General features: G+C 35.2%; 1 protein-coding gene across 1 annotated transcript in view; it reads right to left on the reverse strand.

Annotated features, from left to right (window-relative positions):
• The window catches only part of GRIK2 (glutamate ionotropic receptor kainate type subunit 2), a 414,190-nt gene that overhangs the window by 13,798 nt on the left and 387,071 nt on the right, over positions 1–13,321 (reverse strand). The window contains exon 15 of the mRNA XM_085306980.1: positions 3,466–3,716. Within this exon, the coding sequence (XP_085163106.1) occupies positions 3,466–3,716 (251 nt within the window). The remainder of the gene's footprint in view (positions 1–3,465; positions 3,717–13,321) is intronic.

Below are 13,321 nucleotides of genomic sequence, written 5' to 3' on the forward strand. Positions count from 1 at the left end.
CTTCCTATTGTCCGTGACATCCCTTGCCAGACTCAATTCCAACTGGGCCTTAGCCTTCCTCGCCRCATSTCTACAYACTCTGACTGCATTCCTATAATTCTCCCAAGTAGCCTGTCCCCTCTTCCACATTCTGTGTATTTTCTTCTTCTGTCTGAATTTGGCCARGAGCTCCTTGCTCACCTATGCAGGTCTCCTGYCCCTTTTGCTGCACTTCTTACTCAYAGKGATGYACCACTCTTGAGCCTGTAGGAAGTRATGTTTGAATACTAGCCAGCTCTSCTGGACCCCTCTTCCTTCTAGGGCCTTAACCCATGAGACTCCACCAATTAGGTCTCTGCAGAGCCCAAAGTCCGCTCTCCTGATGTCCAGSGTTGCAATCCTGCTTGTTGCCTTACTTCTTTCCTGCAGTATCTGAACTCTGTTGGTATTCTCAGTTCAGCACCTTTTTAGATTTAATCTAATATTTTGCATTACAGAAAGCCTCTGACCAGATCTCCCCTAATGAAACAAACAGTTAAGGTACAATGATATGTATATCTGCTATTTTTCCACAAGCAGGCTTAGTTCTGACCTGCTAATGGCTCAGTGGGTTTTGAATGGCTACAAACAATAGCAGAATTGAGTCCATATATTGTTCTTTCCACAYTTGTCAGATCTGGATGTTCTAGAAAATACTTGGTAAATTAGCATGTTCAGTTTTCAAACAAACTAGCTGTAGCAAATATCAGTGATTGACGGTCTAACTCTGATATTATCAAAGCCTATTTTTGCTTTTGAAAGGTGTCAGTAAAACAGAATTCCTTAGTGTCTAGAAAATGCTGTGGTTGCACAAATGCATGTSTGTTATTCTGCTTATCAATATCTGTTTTCCAGAAAGACCACAGAAAGGGTCACATGTTGCTATCCAATTTTTGAGCACATCAGGAGCATGAATGCTCTGAGCYACTTTGGTCACAAAATGTAAGTTTTCAGCAAATAACACAATTCGGTCTGCTGCTTTGCTGATTTCAATTCCTTCGGAGGTCTCGCTCCTTCACCCTGTCTAACATCTCTACATGCATACATGTTGGAAGGAGAGCCAACAGCAAAGATACTAAGAAACATATCTAGATTACGCACATAAAATCTCCACTGCCTGCCTTCTGCCATAATGGAAGGGCAACTGTACGTATTTTGTATACCCTTTAGGGCAGATACCCTAGGCAGATATACATATTATTATGGTCATCTATATTCCAGGATACTCCACATATTCAGCAGCGTAAGTATATCTGATTTCTTTCGTTTCCTTAGTTTTTATGCCTTTATCTTTCCTGTCCACAAATGCTCACAGGTGTTACACAGATATCATACYGATATTATGATTCTAAACGGATGAATCAATGTCACCAGAAACAAGTGCCCCCTCTYTCCATAAAGGATGGCCAAGGCAGTGCTATCTGCAGGGTGCACCTATCCCAGCAGAGGAGATGCAGTGACCAGAGACAGATGTCAGCATTTCTTACCTCCCCTCTGCTGCTCCTCCCTCTCCTAAGCAGCAGGGATCTCCTATATTTAGGGGGGAGAGAGAGGAAGATGTCCACTGAAGATCTGTGGTCCTGGGTGAGGAGTGGGTGATGGTGGTGCAAGGGTAGGCCATGAGCAGGCATCCTGCGATCTTTTTATCCCTTAATTTCATCCAGTAAGTAAACTTCTACAGAAACATTACTAATCTCCCACTGAATTCAGATTAGCTGAGTACTGCAGGGTGTGGAGAGGGCAGGGAAGAGATAAAGAGCAAGGAGAAGAGAGGGATACTTGACCCTATCAACTACTTCAGATTTATTCCTAAATTTCAAATGTATCTCAACACTTGATGATATGATGAGACCCTTCTGGTACAAGCATTGTAAAAAGTTCAGATAACTCCACTCATTGCTATCTCTCACCATTATTAAAAAAAAAAAAAAAAAAAAAGGACTCACAGAAACAAATCCTTAAATAAGAACAGTTTTGTTTTGCTTCCTCACACAATTTTCTACAGTCAAGTCATGCTGTCAGTGTCAAGTAAGGTATGCATTCAAACCCTACAAAACACTAAGCAACTGATGTGATGTTACAAAATTACTATCAAATAGTCCTAGTTTTCTGAATAAGTATTTCTTAAAAGTCCAGAAAAGCTAAACCAAATCATTCTGATATCAGTATGAAATCYATATCCACCTTAAGAATGTATAAATTACTGAGATATACATAGGTTATTTAAGTAAATAGTATTCTTTCCTCACAAATTCTTTCCAGAAACACAACACTTCAGTACTAAGTTAACAGCAATGAATCATCCTATAATGTGATAAATAAGAGAATTTAAATGGTCTTTTTACAATATAATAAAATGCACCAAAGTTCAAATTCTATTTCGGACCTTGTGACCTCACACTACCTTTGTGTGTTATAGCAAAAATGTCTTTAACAATATATTCATTAAAGGACACTTGCATACCAAAAGGTGGCTTAAAAGGACTGAATACAAATCTTAAGTTTTCTGAATAATCAAGTTACAAAAATTCACTAGTAGCATCTGGAAAAATATMAATATAAATATATCTGTTGGACTTACTACTGATTTTATTAAACTAAATTATTAAATACAAATATAGGAATTGACATAGGTCAGAAGCTCCCCCAAAGGAAAAAAAAATAGTAAAAAAATCCAGTTTCTCTCCATTTTTAAAATTCAAAATATGTCACAGCAATAAAATCTATAGTTTGAGCTTAGGTTTTAAAAATGTGCATATAGAGAGAGKCTTTTTTAAAATGCAAAACTGTCTGGAAAATATTCCAGCTAAGAATTTTACAAAATTGCAGTAGTTTTGGCACAGTTACAGTATTGTGGTTGTATAAATTGTAAGTACAGAAAAAATTAACACTAGAACTTTCGAAACTGAGTTTAAAATCACAGGACATCAAATCATAATCAATAGTAAAACCACAAAGAATCATGCTGATGCAATCTTTCCAAATGCTACCAGAACAACTTTTTCAAGTGTAAACTTCTGGAAAGAACATTTCTGTAGAGACATTTTTAGATTTTTAACTTTGAGCTACAGACAGTTTTGTCTTTTGAAAATCAGAATTATCTGTAGAAGATTAGTTTCCCATTACAGTTTCGGATTTCTTCTTCATCCATAAAATTAACTGCAGTGAACTTCCAGCAGTAAAAAGCTGTCTTTTTTCAGGCTTGAATAAGAGGAGAAATAGTCACTTGTCCTGAAAGCTGGCTACAATTAAACATATTGAAGACAAATTACAAGCTGTAAATATTAAATTTGGGGTACTCTGTTGTGATCCTTTGTTATATAGGATTATATGATATGCATTATATGATAAATAATCAGTATGCAGCTACATTTGGCTACCAGAAGCTTAAAATATTGTCTTAATAGACCATAATCATAAAATTAAATAGTAAAAGACAATATTTACCTTTTCCAACTGGGCATTTTTTTTGGATTTGTACAAAAACTCCCCGACTGCCACAAAGACAGAGAGCACCAATCCCGCTGCCAACACGATGAAGATTCCTCCAATGTTTTGAACTCCCAAAGCACTGGCCTCTTTGCTTTCCTCCTCTGGGCAGCCATTGCCTCGCCACCATTTCTCCTTCATCATGTGGAGTTTGCCCTCTTCTTGCAGCTGAAGAATTGCTATAGTGATCTTGTCTCTATATGGAGAACCTAAAGAGATCACAGAGAAAATATTGCACTGGTGTACATTTTAAGGAAAGGTAGGTATTTCTGAGAAGATTGAAATGTAAGAAAACATTACAAGAACAACTGCATCCTCTTCTTTTACAGCTATAAGTTCTTAATGGGAAAAACATGTACATCTAACCCTGGTCACATTGCTCACATAAATACAAACCTACAAGTGCACACACACGTACATACACACACACAAAACTTGATCCAGCTATTAAACTCAGCCAAAGAGTATCCACCYTTTAATTCACATCAGCTTTTTAGTTATACTGCAGTAGAATTAGTTTCATATACTTAGGTCTACAGGCTATTGCTTCCTAGTCTAAAGCCCACTCAAGATCTGGAATATAAAGGGCACTTTATACTATTATTTATTAAAAAAAGAAACAACAACTCAATGTTCAGGATTAAGCCACAAAAGTCTCCATTTGATAAACTGTCAAATGTTTATGATACCTTCCARACACCCATTTATTTCATATTAAAAGTATCAGGTAGTAATGTATTCAGAAAGACAGAGTTAAGCGTGTTTGGATAACATGGATATGCATTTGCATATTTTAACATGTTTAACATATTTTAACATTAATATCCTAATGACTTAGGATAATTTCACAGGTTCTGAATGTTTCAGTATTTCAAAGAGCAGTTTTCAAGGTAAAGTGTTATGTCTTCATATGTCGTCTGCTTTTCTTTTTCTCTGCATAGATCATAGAGACTTCTTAATGAGTATTTTGCAATTTACATCAATTAGTAAATGATGGTAAAGGAAAAAGCTTTTGTTTTCTCAATGGTTACAAGTAAATCACATAAGTCAGAAATGCTTTCTATGTTCATATTTTGTGTAATGTTTAAGGAGACAACAAAGCCATCATTCTGCTGCTGCTGCTTTGAAAACAGGAACAAAAGACTTTTCATTAGAGTGGATAAGAAATCCTGGTAAAAAAATGAGTAGATGAAAAGTCATGCTACCCCCTCTTTCACATGATCTTGATAGGAATGCAGCTCTACAAAGGAGCCCTCCTCCTTTTCTTTCTGTTATAATAATGCTACTTACTAGTTACAACTTTATCCAGCATCTCCAGTTGCTAATAAAATGTATTTTCATTAATTTGATACTGTAAAAAAAATTCCTCAACATCCTATTAGAGAGATGCTACCCATTTGACTACCGTTGACATACCGTTATCTAGGTGGAAGGAGCTGAAGGAATGTATGCATAGAATATATTATATCACTCTTGGAAAACATATATTTTTGTTTGAAATTTCTTCTCCCTGAGCATAGCATTCAATTTATTCTTATACAACTAGAATTTGTCATGAGAATGTAGCTGGTGAGAAGGGTTACTCAACCAGCCTGGAAATAAAACACAAAACAAACCATTAATTCAAAAACACTCTAGGCTTTGTTCCTTTATTTCAGAATAAAAGGTGGGAAGAGCTGACCTCAAAGTAAATTGCAASGCCCTACATTTTTATCATCTATTTGCTTAGGGAAGAATGGGTTCTGTACTAGGAACTAAACTGTATTTAGATAGGACTATAAGCGAAACAGAGGGAGATGAAAAAAAATTCTTCTTCAGCTCCCTTGCACAAGCAGGAGTCTAAGTCGCAGCATTTTAGACCATTCTGATGATAGTGAAACTTTGCAAAAGCATGAACTTGACACATTTCTTCAGTCAGATGGAAGAACGAAAGAGATTAGACCATAAGAGCCTGGGGAAATGTAAGTGCACGCTATAATCTTTTGTGGATATTTCAGTGCTGCACTACCTATAAATATGTAACAACACCACCACCTTAAATTACACTAGATCTTGAGAAATAATTTTGGATCCAGTCTAAGACTCTTCTGATTTGACAGGCTGCTTTCTAATTAAACTGATTTGCATTTTGTTTCCACACTTTCTGTTGGTCTGAATATAGGCAGCAACAACTATTCTTTATCTATTATTTATATATTCTAGGGGCCAGATTTGTACACATACAATTCTAGTCCATTTGAAGTACTTAAAAAATGAATAAACTGAGGAATTCGTAGAAAGAAATCATGAAGCACAAGATAATCCTATCCACAATTAGTTGAGATTGCAAGGATTGCGTTGGGAGTATGCATTCAAATAGTGATTAATTTCATCAGTATTTGTATCACTTTGTATTGGTAAATTGCAATTTTTTGTGCACGTATTTCTGCAATGGACAGGTTATAAGGCCTTTGGTGTACCTACTGCAATATTTATATTTACTGTATCTTATTACCTTGTCTTAAAAATGGTAATCTTGTAAGYAAGATCAATACTGAGTGTGGAATGACCAGCCTTGCATACTGCCACTGTTCAATTAAATATTTAAAGAATATCCCAAAGTGGAAATTTATACATGTCAAACAACCAGCATTCAATATTGTAATTATATTCTATTCCTGAATGACTTACAATTACTTAAATTCATTGATTTATRTTTCTCAACAAACAACTTGAGACTACCTAATAATCTGATGTTTGAAAAATAAGTCATTTTTAATGTTGTTGTCACTGATTCAGATATTAAGATAACAAAGGAAGGAAGCACAGCAAGAATATTCTTTCCTAAGATTTTACTTGCTCCTAGATTTTTATTCTTAGATGCAAGTTGGATTGCAAGTCCTAGTGATGGCGAAGTCTCCCCAGAAGCCTCTGAAGTGGTTAAAATTATCATGGTCTGATGTTTGATGACAAAGTTACTRTAGGAAAAGAGTAGAAAATAAATAGAGAATATAGACAAGGCATCCAGGTTACATTCTTTAAAACTACTTTTTTTTTTCCTTTTAGAAATGAAAAATTTCAGCAAATGTTGGTAATTTAGCAGTAATTTTCACAATCAGTCCTGTCTGCTTGAGTGGAAGATGAATATGAATGGAATGAGCTCTTCCATAAGGTACTTTAGGAAGGTCATGGCTTATTTGTCTGGTTTTTTAGAACCCAAAACATTATTTAAGAAAATACTGTTCAGAAGACAAAATAAAATGTGGACTGAAACTTTAAAGCTAAAATTAAATATTTTAAATAATTATACCATAGACCATATATATATGAATGCATTTGCAAAATAAAGGCAGTGTGAATAAGAATAAAGTAGTAAATTAAATCTTAATAAAATCTTACTAGTGTGTGCATGGGAGAGGACTGGGAGGGGAGAGACAGAAGTATTTAAAATTCCATCCCAAAATCAGGAAAAAATATATACATATCATCTTCCAATGAGTGCAGAGAAAGAGAGAAATGCAGAAATATCTGACTTTTTCTGCCCCTTCTTCTCAAGGCTGTTACTGCTTTCTTTTCTCTGACAAATGATCAAATATCCCATGAAAGACAGGGACTGGAGGACCAATACAACATAATACWCACATTATTTGCTGATCCCACTGCCCCTGCAGTTTGCAGGAATGAGAATGTCCACCAGAATAAGAGTTTCCTTAGACCTTCTGACTTCTACAGGTGCTGGATACCTTTGTGGCTTCCTATGATCATCATGAATGACGCAATGATTTTYATTTTCAGTAACCCAAATATGAAGATTTAAAATAAAGATGAAAGCTTATTTGCATAAATTTTATTATCTAAAGCATCTGTACAAACCTAAGACAGCTAAGTCTCAGAAATCTTCYAGAAGTTATACATGGATAGATTTTCTTCCCTAAAGTCTCAGTATATAAAAATGTATGCACATAATTATGTGTTTAGTTAACTTATGAACACGTAATCTTTATATATTGAGACTTCATTGCATACAGATTAATATGCTGAAATCCTGCTGATCTGGCTGGTCTTGAAGATGTTTCCTGCAATATTATAATTCAGTGAAATCTACTCCCTGCTTACCCTTAGTCTCTATTTYAGTCATTCACATGGTAAATATCAAWGACACCCTTAAACGRGTTGGAGTGTACTGGAAACTATGCGAYTGAATTTGACTGTAAGCAAATAAAAAGAAATGGTAGCATTCTACTCAGCCCTTCATTAAGCAAATACTGAACTAGAAAACTTGTTTATACTTCATCATCCTGAGGCATTTTATTAAGAGAAAGAGTTTCTACAAATTATTTGGTATTTTGAAATTTGAAAGCTAGTGCCTGTGTTATTAGTTTATACTGAGTAAAGTAACTAATTCATGTTCTGGTTTTAGCATTGGAGAGGAAGAAGCACTGAACTCAGCATGGGTTAACTGCATTGTAACAGGTAGTAATTAAAAAAAAAAAAAAAAGGGGGCAATCTTTTGGGGAAGTTTTTTCCAGCATGAACTCATTTGCAATGAGGTTATACTAGATAGATCTATCTACCCTAAAGCTAGCATGTGTACWTATATGTAAGCTGCAGTCACAGCCTGACTCCAGTGCAGGCATAGCTAAAGTTTCCATTAAAGTCTCTTTCTAACCCCATTTATACTACTGGGGATGGGTAGAACCATGTAAGTCTTGGCACGTCTGCATTTCTCTGTGTTCTTCTCACACTTAAGGCCTACTGGAATCACAGATTAAATGTTTTGCCACCAATTCGGTTGCACATGCAGCTGGGTCATACTTGAAAGTTTTGTTTGTTAAGCCATCTATTATATATTTCCATCGGTTACTACAGCTGCTGAAGCTTTCCTTCTCTTTATAYAACATAAATTTCAGTCTGGTCCTTCGGGACAGCCTCTCCTTCCTAAGGGATAACTGATAATACAGTATGTGAAATTCAGTTTCTCTGAAATTTCATGCATATTGGAGACTTARGCATGACAGACACAAGACTCGAAGGGGTTTCATTCACGCAAAATTGCGCAGTGGAAGTTTAGCCCACAAGGATTCATGGAAGATCAACATCCTACAGCCTCATGCATCACAGGTCCTGAAACACGTTCCGGTAATCTGTAACAAACTCAGCACTGAGTAATAAAGACTGACAGCCACAGTTATAACATACCATAGGAAAGCAAAAAAAAAAAAAAAAATTACTTCACTGATGAAAAGATTTTCTGCGCAGCAAAATTAGCTATTTCCACAAGAGGTAGCAATTAGTCAGGTAGTTTTAAGAGTACAAAACAGTCCTGTGGTCATTGTACTAGACCAGGATTTAAGATGTAGATTCTAAAAAAGAGCTTTGATATAGACTTTCTTTGTTATGGTAACTGAAACATTTTTCCTGTTTCCTAGCTCTGTGCCTCAGAGCAAAGCTAGTGTTTCATATTTATGAATGCTCAGACATTACAGCATTCTCACCTCTAAGGTACATATAAATTAGTAACAAAGCATCGCAGACACACAGAGCTTAAATACACTTCCTAAGTTTACATGTCCTCCAGTGTTTACTGAAAACGACAGCTATATTAATAAACTTTCAATAGATATAGTTCTTTTTAATGTAGAAAGGAGTGAAAATCCTGGTTTTGCCACTCCAAGAAAAATATTTCACAAAGGTCTAGTACAATAACATTTATATACATTTTCTAGGCATTTATGATTAACATATTAAAATATTATATTGATTTAAACGTTAAAAGAAAGTATATTTCTTGCTCTTCTATGAGTTGCCTTTCTATTTTCTCATGGGCTTTAAGCTCTTCTCAGCATGAAGAAGTCTTTTCAAATGTTTTTAACTACCCTACATATTACAAACAACATTGGGAATAAATAATAATAAACTGGCAGGTTTCAAATAACTAATATTTGCAATCTTAATTTTGCTGCATTCCATGTACATCAGATTTTTCCCAACCTTGTTTTTTGGATTAAATACATAACTCTAAATTTTAAGGGGTTTGTTTGTTTGTTTGTTTTCAAAAGATATACCAAGATAAAATATTTATCAGGATGAGTTAACATTTCTCTAACAAAATTGGAGTGTTTCCTAATTCTGATTGTTAACCTTGCACACTTCATGCTACCTTAAGACTTGTGTGCATTACCATACGTAACGTTAGACACATTATAATTAAATATTCATTAAGTTCTAATTATTACAATGCAAAATCCTCGACAGAGGTTTACAGCAATCTAAGCTATCCCATATCTAATTGAAATAGCAAACAGATTCAAAACCAAATCCTAAACAAAACTGCTCATCATTCCCTTTTTATATGCATATATATACATAAATATATATATATATAAAAAAAAATTGCTTCAGAGCCACTTTTCATATATGGCTCAGAAAAGACATGTTGCTGATAAGAATCAGAGAACACTTTAAAAATAGTATTTTATGCAAACTGTAATGAAAGAAATTTCATAAGTTCTTGTGTTATCTAATTAGTTTCACTTCTTCCCAGTCATTACCATCAACTGACTAAATTTTTGGCCCTGTCTCTACAGAACTATCTTAAAGGAGTTCATGTACGTTTCTAAAACTGTAACCAGCTTAACCAGTTGTAACCAAGAAAAATCATTTATCTGAGACTTGTTTCATAATAATTTTCTCATAATTCTCTTAACTATAAGCATGCACCATAACTGATATTAAAATTAGATTAATACAGGGGAGAATTAGCACTACAATAGCCATTCATCCTCCCTTTCGTAAGTGTTTATGTCTTTGGCACTGAAAAGGGGACATTCTTGGGTATATTAAGTTGTAACTAGCTCAAAACATATTTATCCTTTGCTAGTGAGTAAATTACAGAAAAAAAAAACATAAAGAACATAAATGCCCACCATGAAAAATTTAAATAAGAGATGATGATATAGGTTTTACTGGTTAACTYATACTATGTTCCTATGTTTTCTTTTTTGCTATCAAAATAATCTGAATAGGATGAACAAGGCTTTTTTCACTATTGTACATACTCAGATCATAATTACATTATTGTATTAGATACACATATTCTAATATTTCTTTTGCATTTTTTAACCCAGTATAATTTTCTCAATTCCTTCTCAGACTATCACTGTAAAAACTCAACTCTAAAGTATAGCCTTTAGACAGAATAAATGCAAAGAGTAAAAGTTAGTAACTTTCTTTTATGGAGTCTACATGTACTGTAACACCAAAGAAAGTTCACTGAAAAGGTCATAAGCTTAGTGTGTTATTATCTCTCTGCTGCTGTTGAACTGGGCAGCCACAAAATACCCATGTTGAAATCTATACTGAGGAAATGAGTGATAATTTTATTGTAGCTAAAACTATTTCTTATTTATATATCAATTGTTTAAAATTTGCTTTGTAAACCTACATCACTTGTGTTTGAGTGATTTACAACAGCTTCCTTTGTGGGAAATCGTTTTCTAACACTACACAGCAACAGCTGAACAAAGTAAGCTAAAGAAAATGCTATATGCAGTTTTACAACACATGAAGATTTCAGGCAGGTAGGTAGAATATAACTAAAAATTAGAAAAGCCTTGGGTCGTAACAGAAGGCGCCCAGATCTGAAAACCCAGGCCATGACTTTGCAGACACCACCCTAATTTCCCAGAAGGTATTTTACCATTAGATTTGTTATCATGAGTGAAGTATGAAGTAGCTGTTGGTACATCTAAGAGCAGTGGCATTTTATCTGGGCAATCTGTATTCAAGCTACGCAAACAGAAACAACTTCAGACCTTTAGAATGGTTCCTACAAAATTTCACACTATATTTACAGATGACAGTAAGAAGCTGCTACTGTTCTATCAAGTGGTGTTCCATATATTTATAATCTTTCTAATAAATATGAGAAGCTAACTCTTTCAGTTTTTCCATGCAGATTTCTCTTCCCTAATTTGATTTACAAGGTTAAAGTGATTAGAAAGGCAACAGAGCCAGTTCTTCATGGATCTTTGGGAAAAGGAAACATCAAATAACTGTTTGCATCATACATACAGTGAGAGTAAGAAGCTTCAAATATTCAATAGGTACTTAAAACATTGGCTATTGTATAAGATTTCAACATTTCATTCACTGTGTAGTCTGTCCATAAAACACCATGACAGATTCAAAGCTGTTGGTTCCAGTCATCAAGTCTTTTCATTTATCCCAGCCAACTTAGAGAATCCTCAGTAGTAGGGCTGGATGAGACAACAAGAATTCAGATGACTGAAGAGCATTCAGAGTTTTGAATTTCTTTTCCAATACAAGGAARTCATTTGGGTGCAAAAAATGGAACTTGGTAGGCTCAGAGAATGACAGTCAATAGCGTCTCTTTACCCCTTTTGGATGAAAATTCAAGTCAGTGTTCAAAGAGAAGGGTCCTGATTGGGTAGCTAAAGAGTGTGAAATATTTTCATCACAAAAATGTTGAGTTTCAATACTATGACCAAAGACAGAAATTTATGTATGATCACAGTTCGCATACATACTTACAGAGAATCACAGAACTGCTGAGGTCAGAAGGGACCTCTGTAGGTCATCTAGGGCAAACCCCCTGCTCAAAGTAGGGTCATCAAAGTGTCAACATACGCATTTGTGAAGCTACCATAGGGATTTCAGGAATGTATCGATATATAAACTTTTGAATTTTAGCTGTAGGTAAGAAATGTTCTATTGTTGAATGATTCAACACATATAAATGAGCCACACACCACCAAGACTGTGTCTGAAATCTTCCACATGTTTTTCTTTGGGTGGAAGAAGGGAGAAAGGGCTGGGGATAGTTATGAAAGAAGTAAACTCAAGAAAAGAAAAGCCTTGTTGGAGAAGAAGGTTTGGAAAAGGCAAAGATGGAATGAAGTTGAGACAGGAGAAAAATAGGGAAGAAGCATATACTTATCTGAAAGGGAAGTACAGTCAAAATTATAACAAATTCCCGTATTCCCASAAAAGTCTACTCTCCTTTCACAGCTCTCTCAGCCTTCATGATCTCAAGCTGGCTGTCATCAGATCTCTCACAAATCTTTCTCTGATAGAGAAAAATCACCTGCATCTGAAAGGCTCTGGATTTGAGGAAATCTTGCTTGAACATGCTGTTCAGTATTTTCCCGGGGGAAGTAGCACTAACAGGACCCATTATCCCCTCAACACGAGCTGAGAGTAAGGGAAAAATTGGAAAAGGAAGARAATAATCCTTAAAGGCAATTTTTTCCCCATAGAAATAGATACACGTGAAAAAACAACCCAGAAATGAAAGAGTTAGCATGCATTAGCTAAAGGTAAGGAAGAAGAATAACGAATATTTTTCACAGAAAGATATCTAAATAAACTATGAAGGCAACTGAGAAAGAAAGTAACTAGCTGCATGAGCAAGAAAGACTCCTGGATTTGGAAGATGCAGATCCTGAACTATTTAGACCTAAAGAACAACCAAGAGTGCAAAGGAGATAAAGGCAGGTAGGTTTATTATTTTCTCTAGGGAAAGAAGTAAAAACCATACACACACAAGAATGACTGCTTTTTGTAAACCTTACAAAGGCTGTGTTCAGTTTGCTTTCGGTGATTGCATGTCTCACAGAAGACCCTGGAAGTATGGCAGTTAAACCAGCARACAGTGGGAGGGAGGTGATATTTATTGCATGGACTGGGGTTGCTAGAAATTGAGGTCCCATTTCCAAAAAGCAGTGAAAAAAAGAACCCTTGACCAGGAAATACAAGAGGCAGACAAAAGAAATAGTTGATGCTGCAGCTTTTTCAGACTGGGAATACCTAAGAG

Source organism: Rhea americana, unplaced genomic scaffold (genome assembly GCF_003343005.1).
Source record: "Rhea americana isolate MKP2758 unplaced genomic scaffold, rheAme1 scaffold_25, whole genome shotgun sequence".
NCBI classification, from domain to species: Eukaryota; Metazoa; Chordata; class Aves; order Rheiformes; family Rheidae; genus Rhea; species Rhea americana.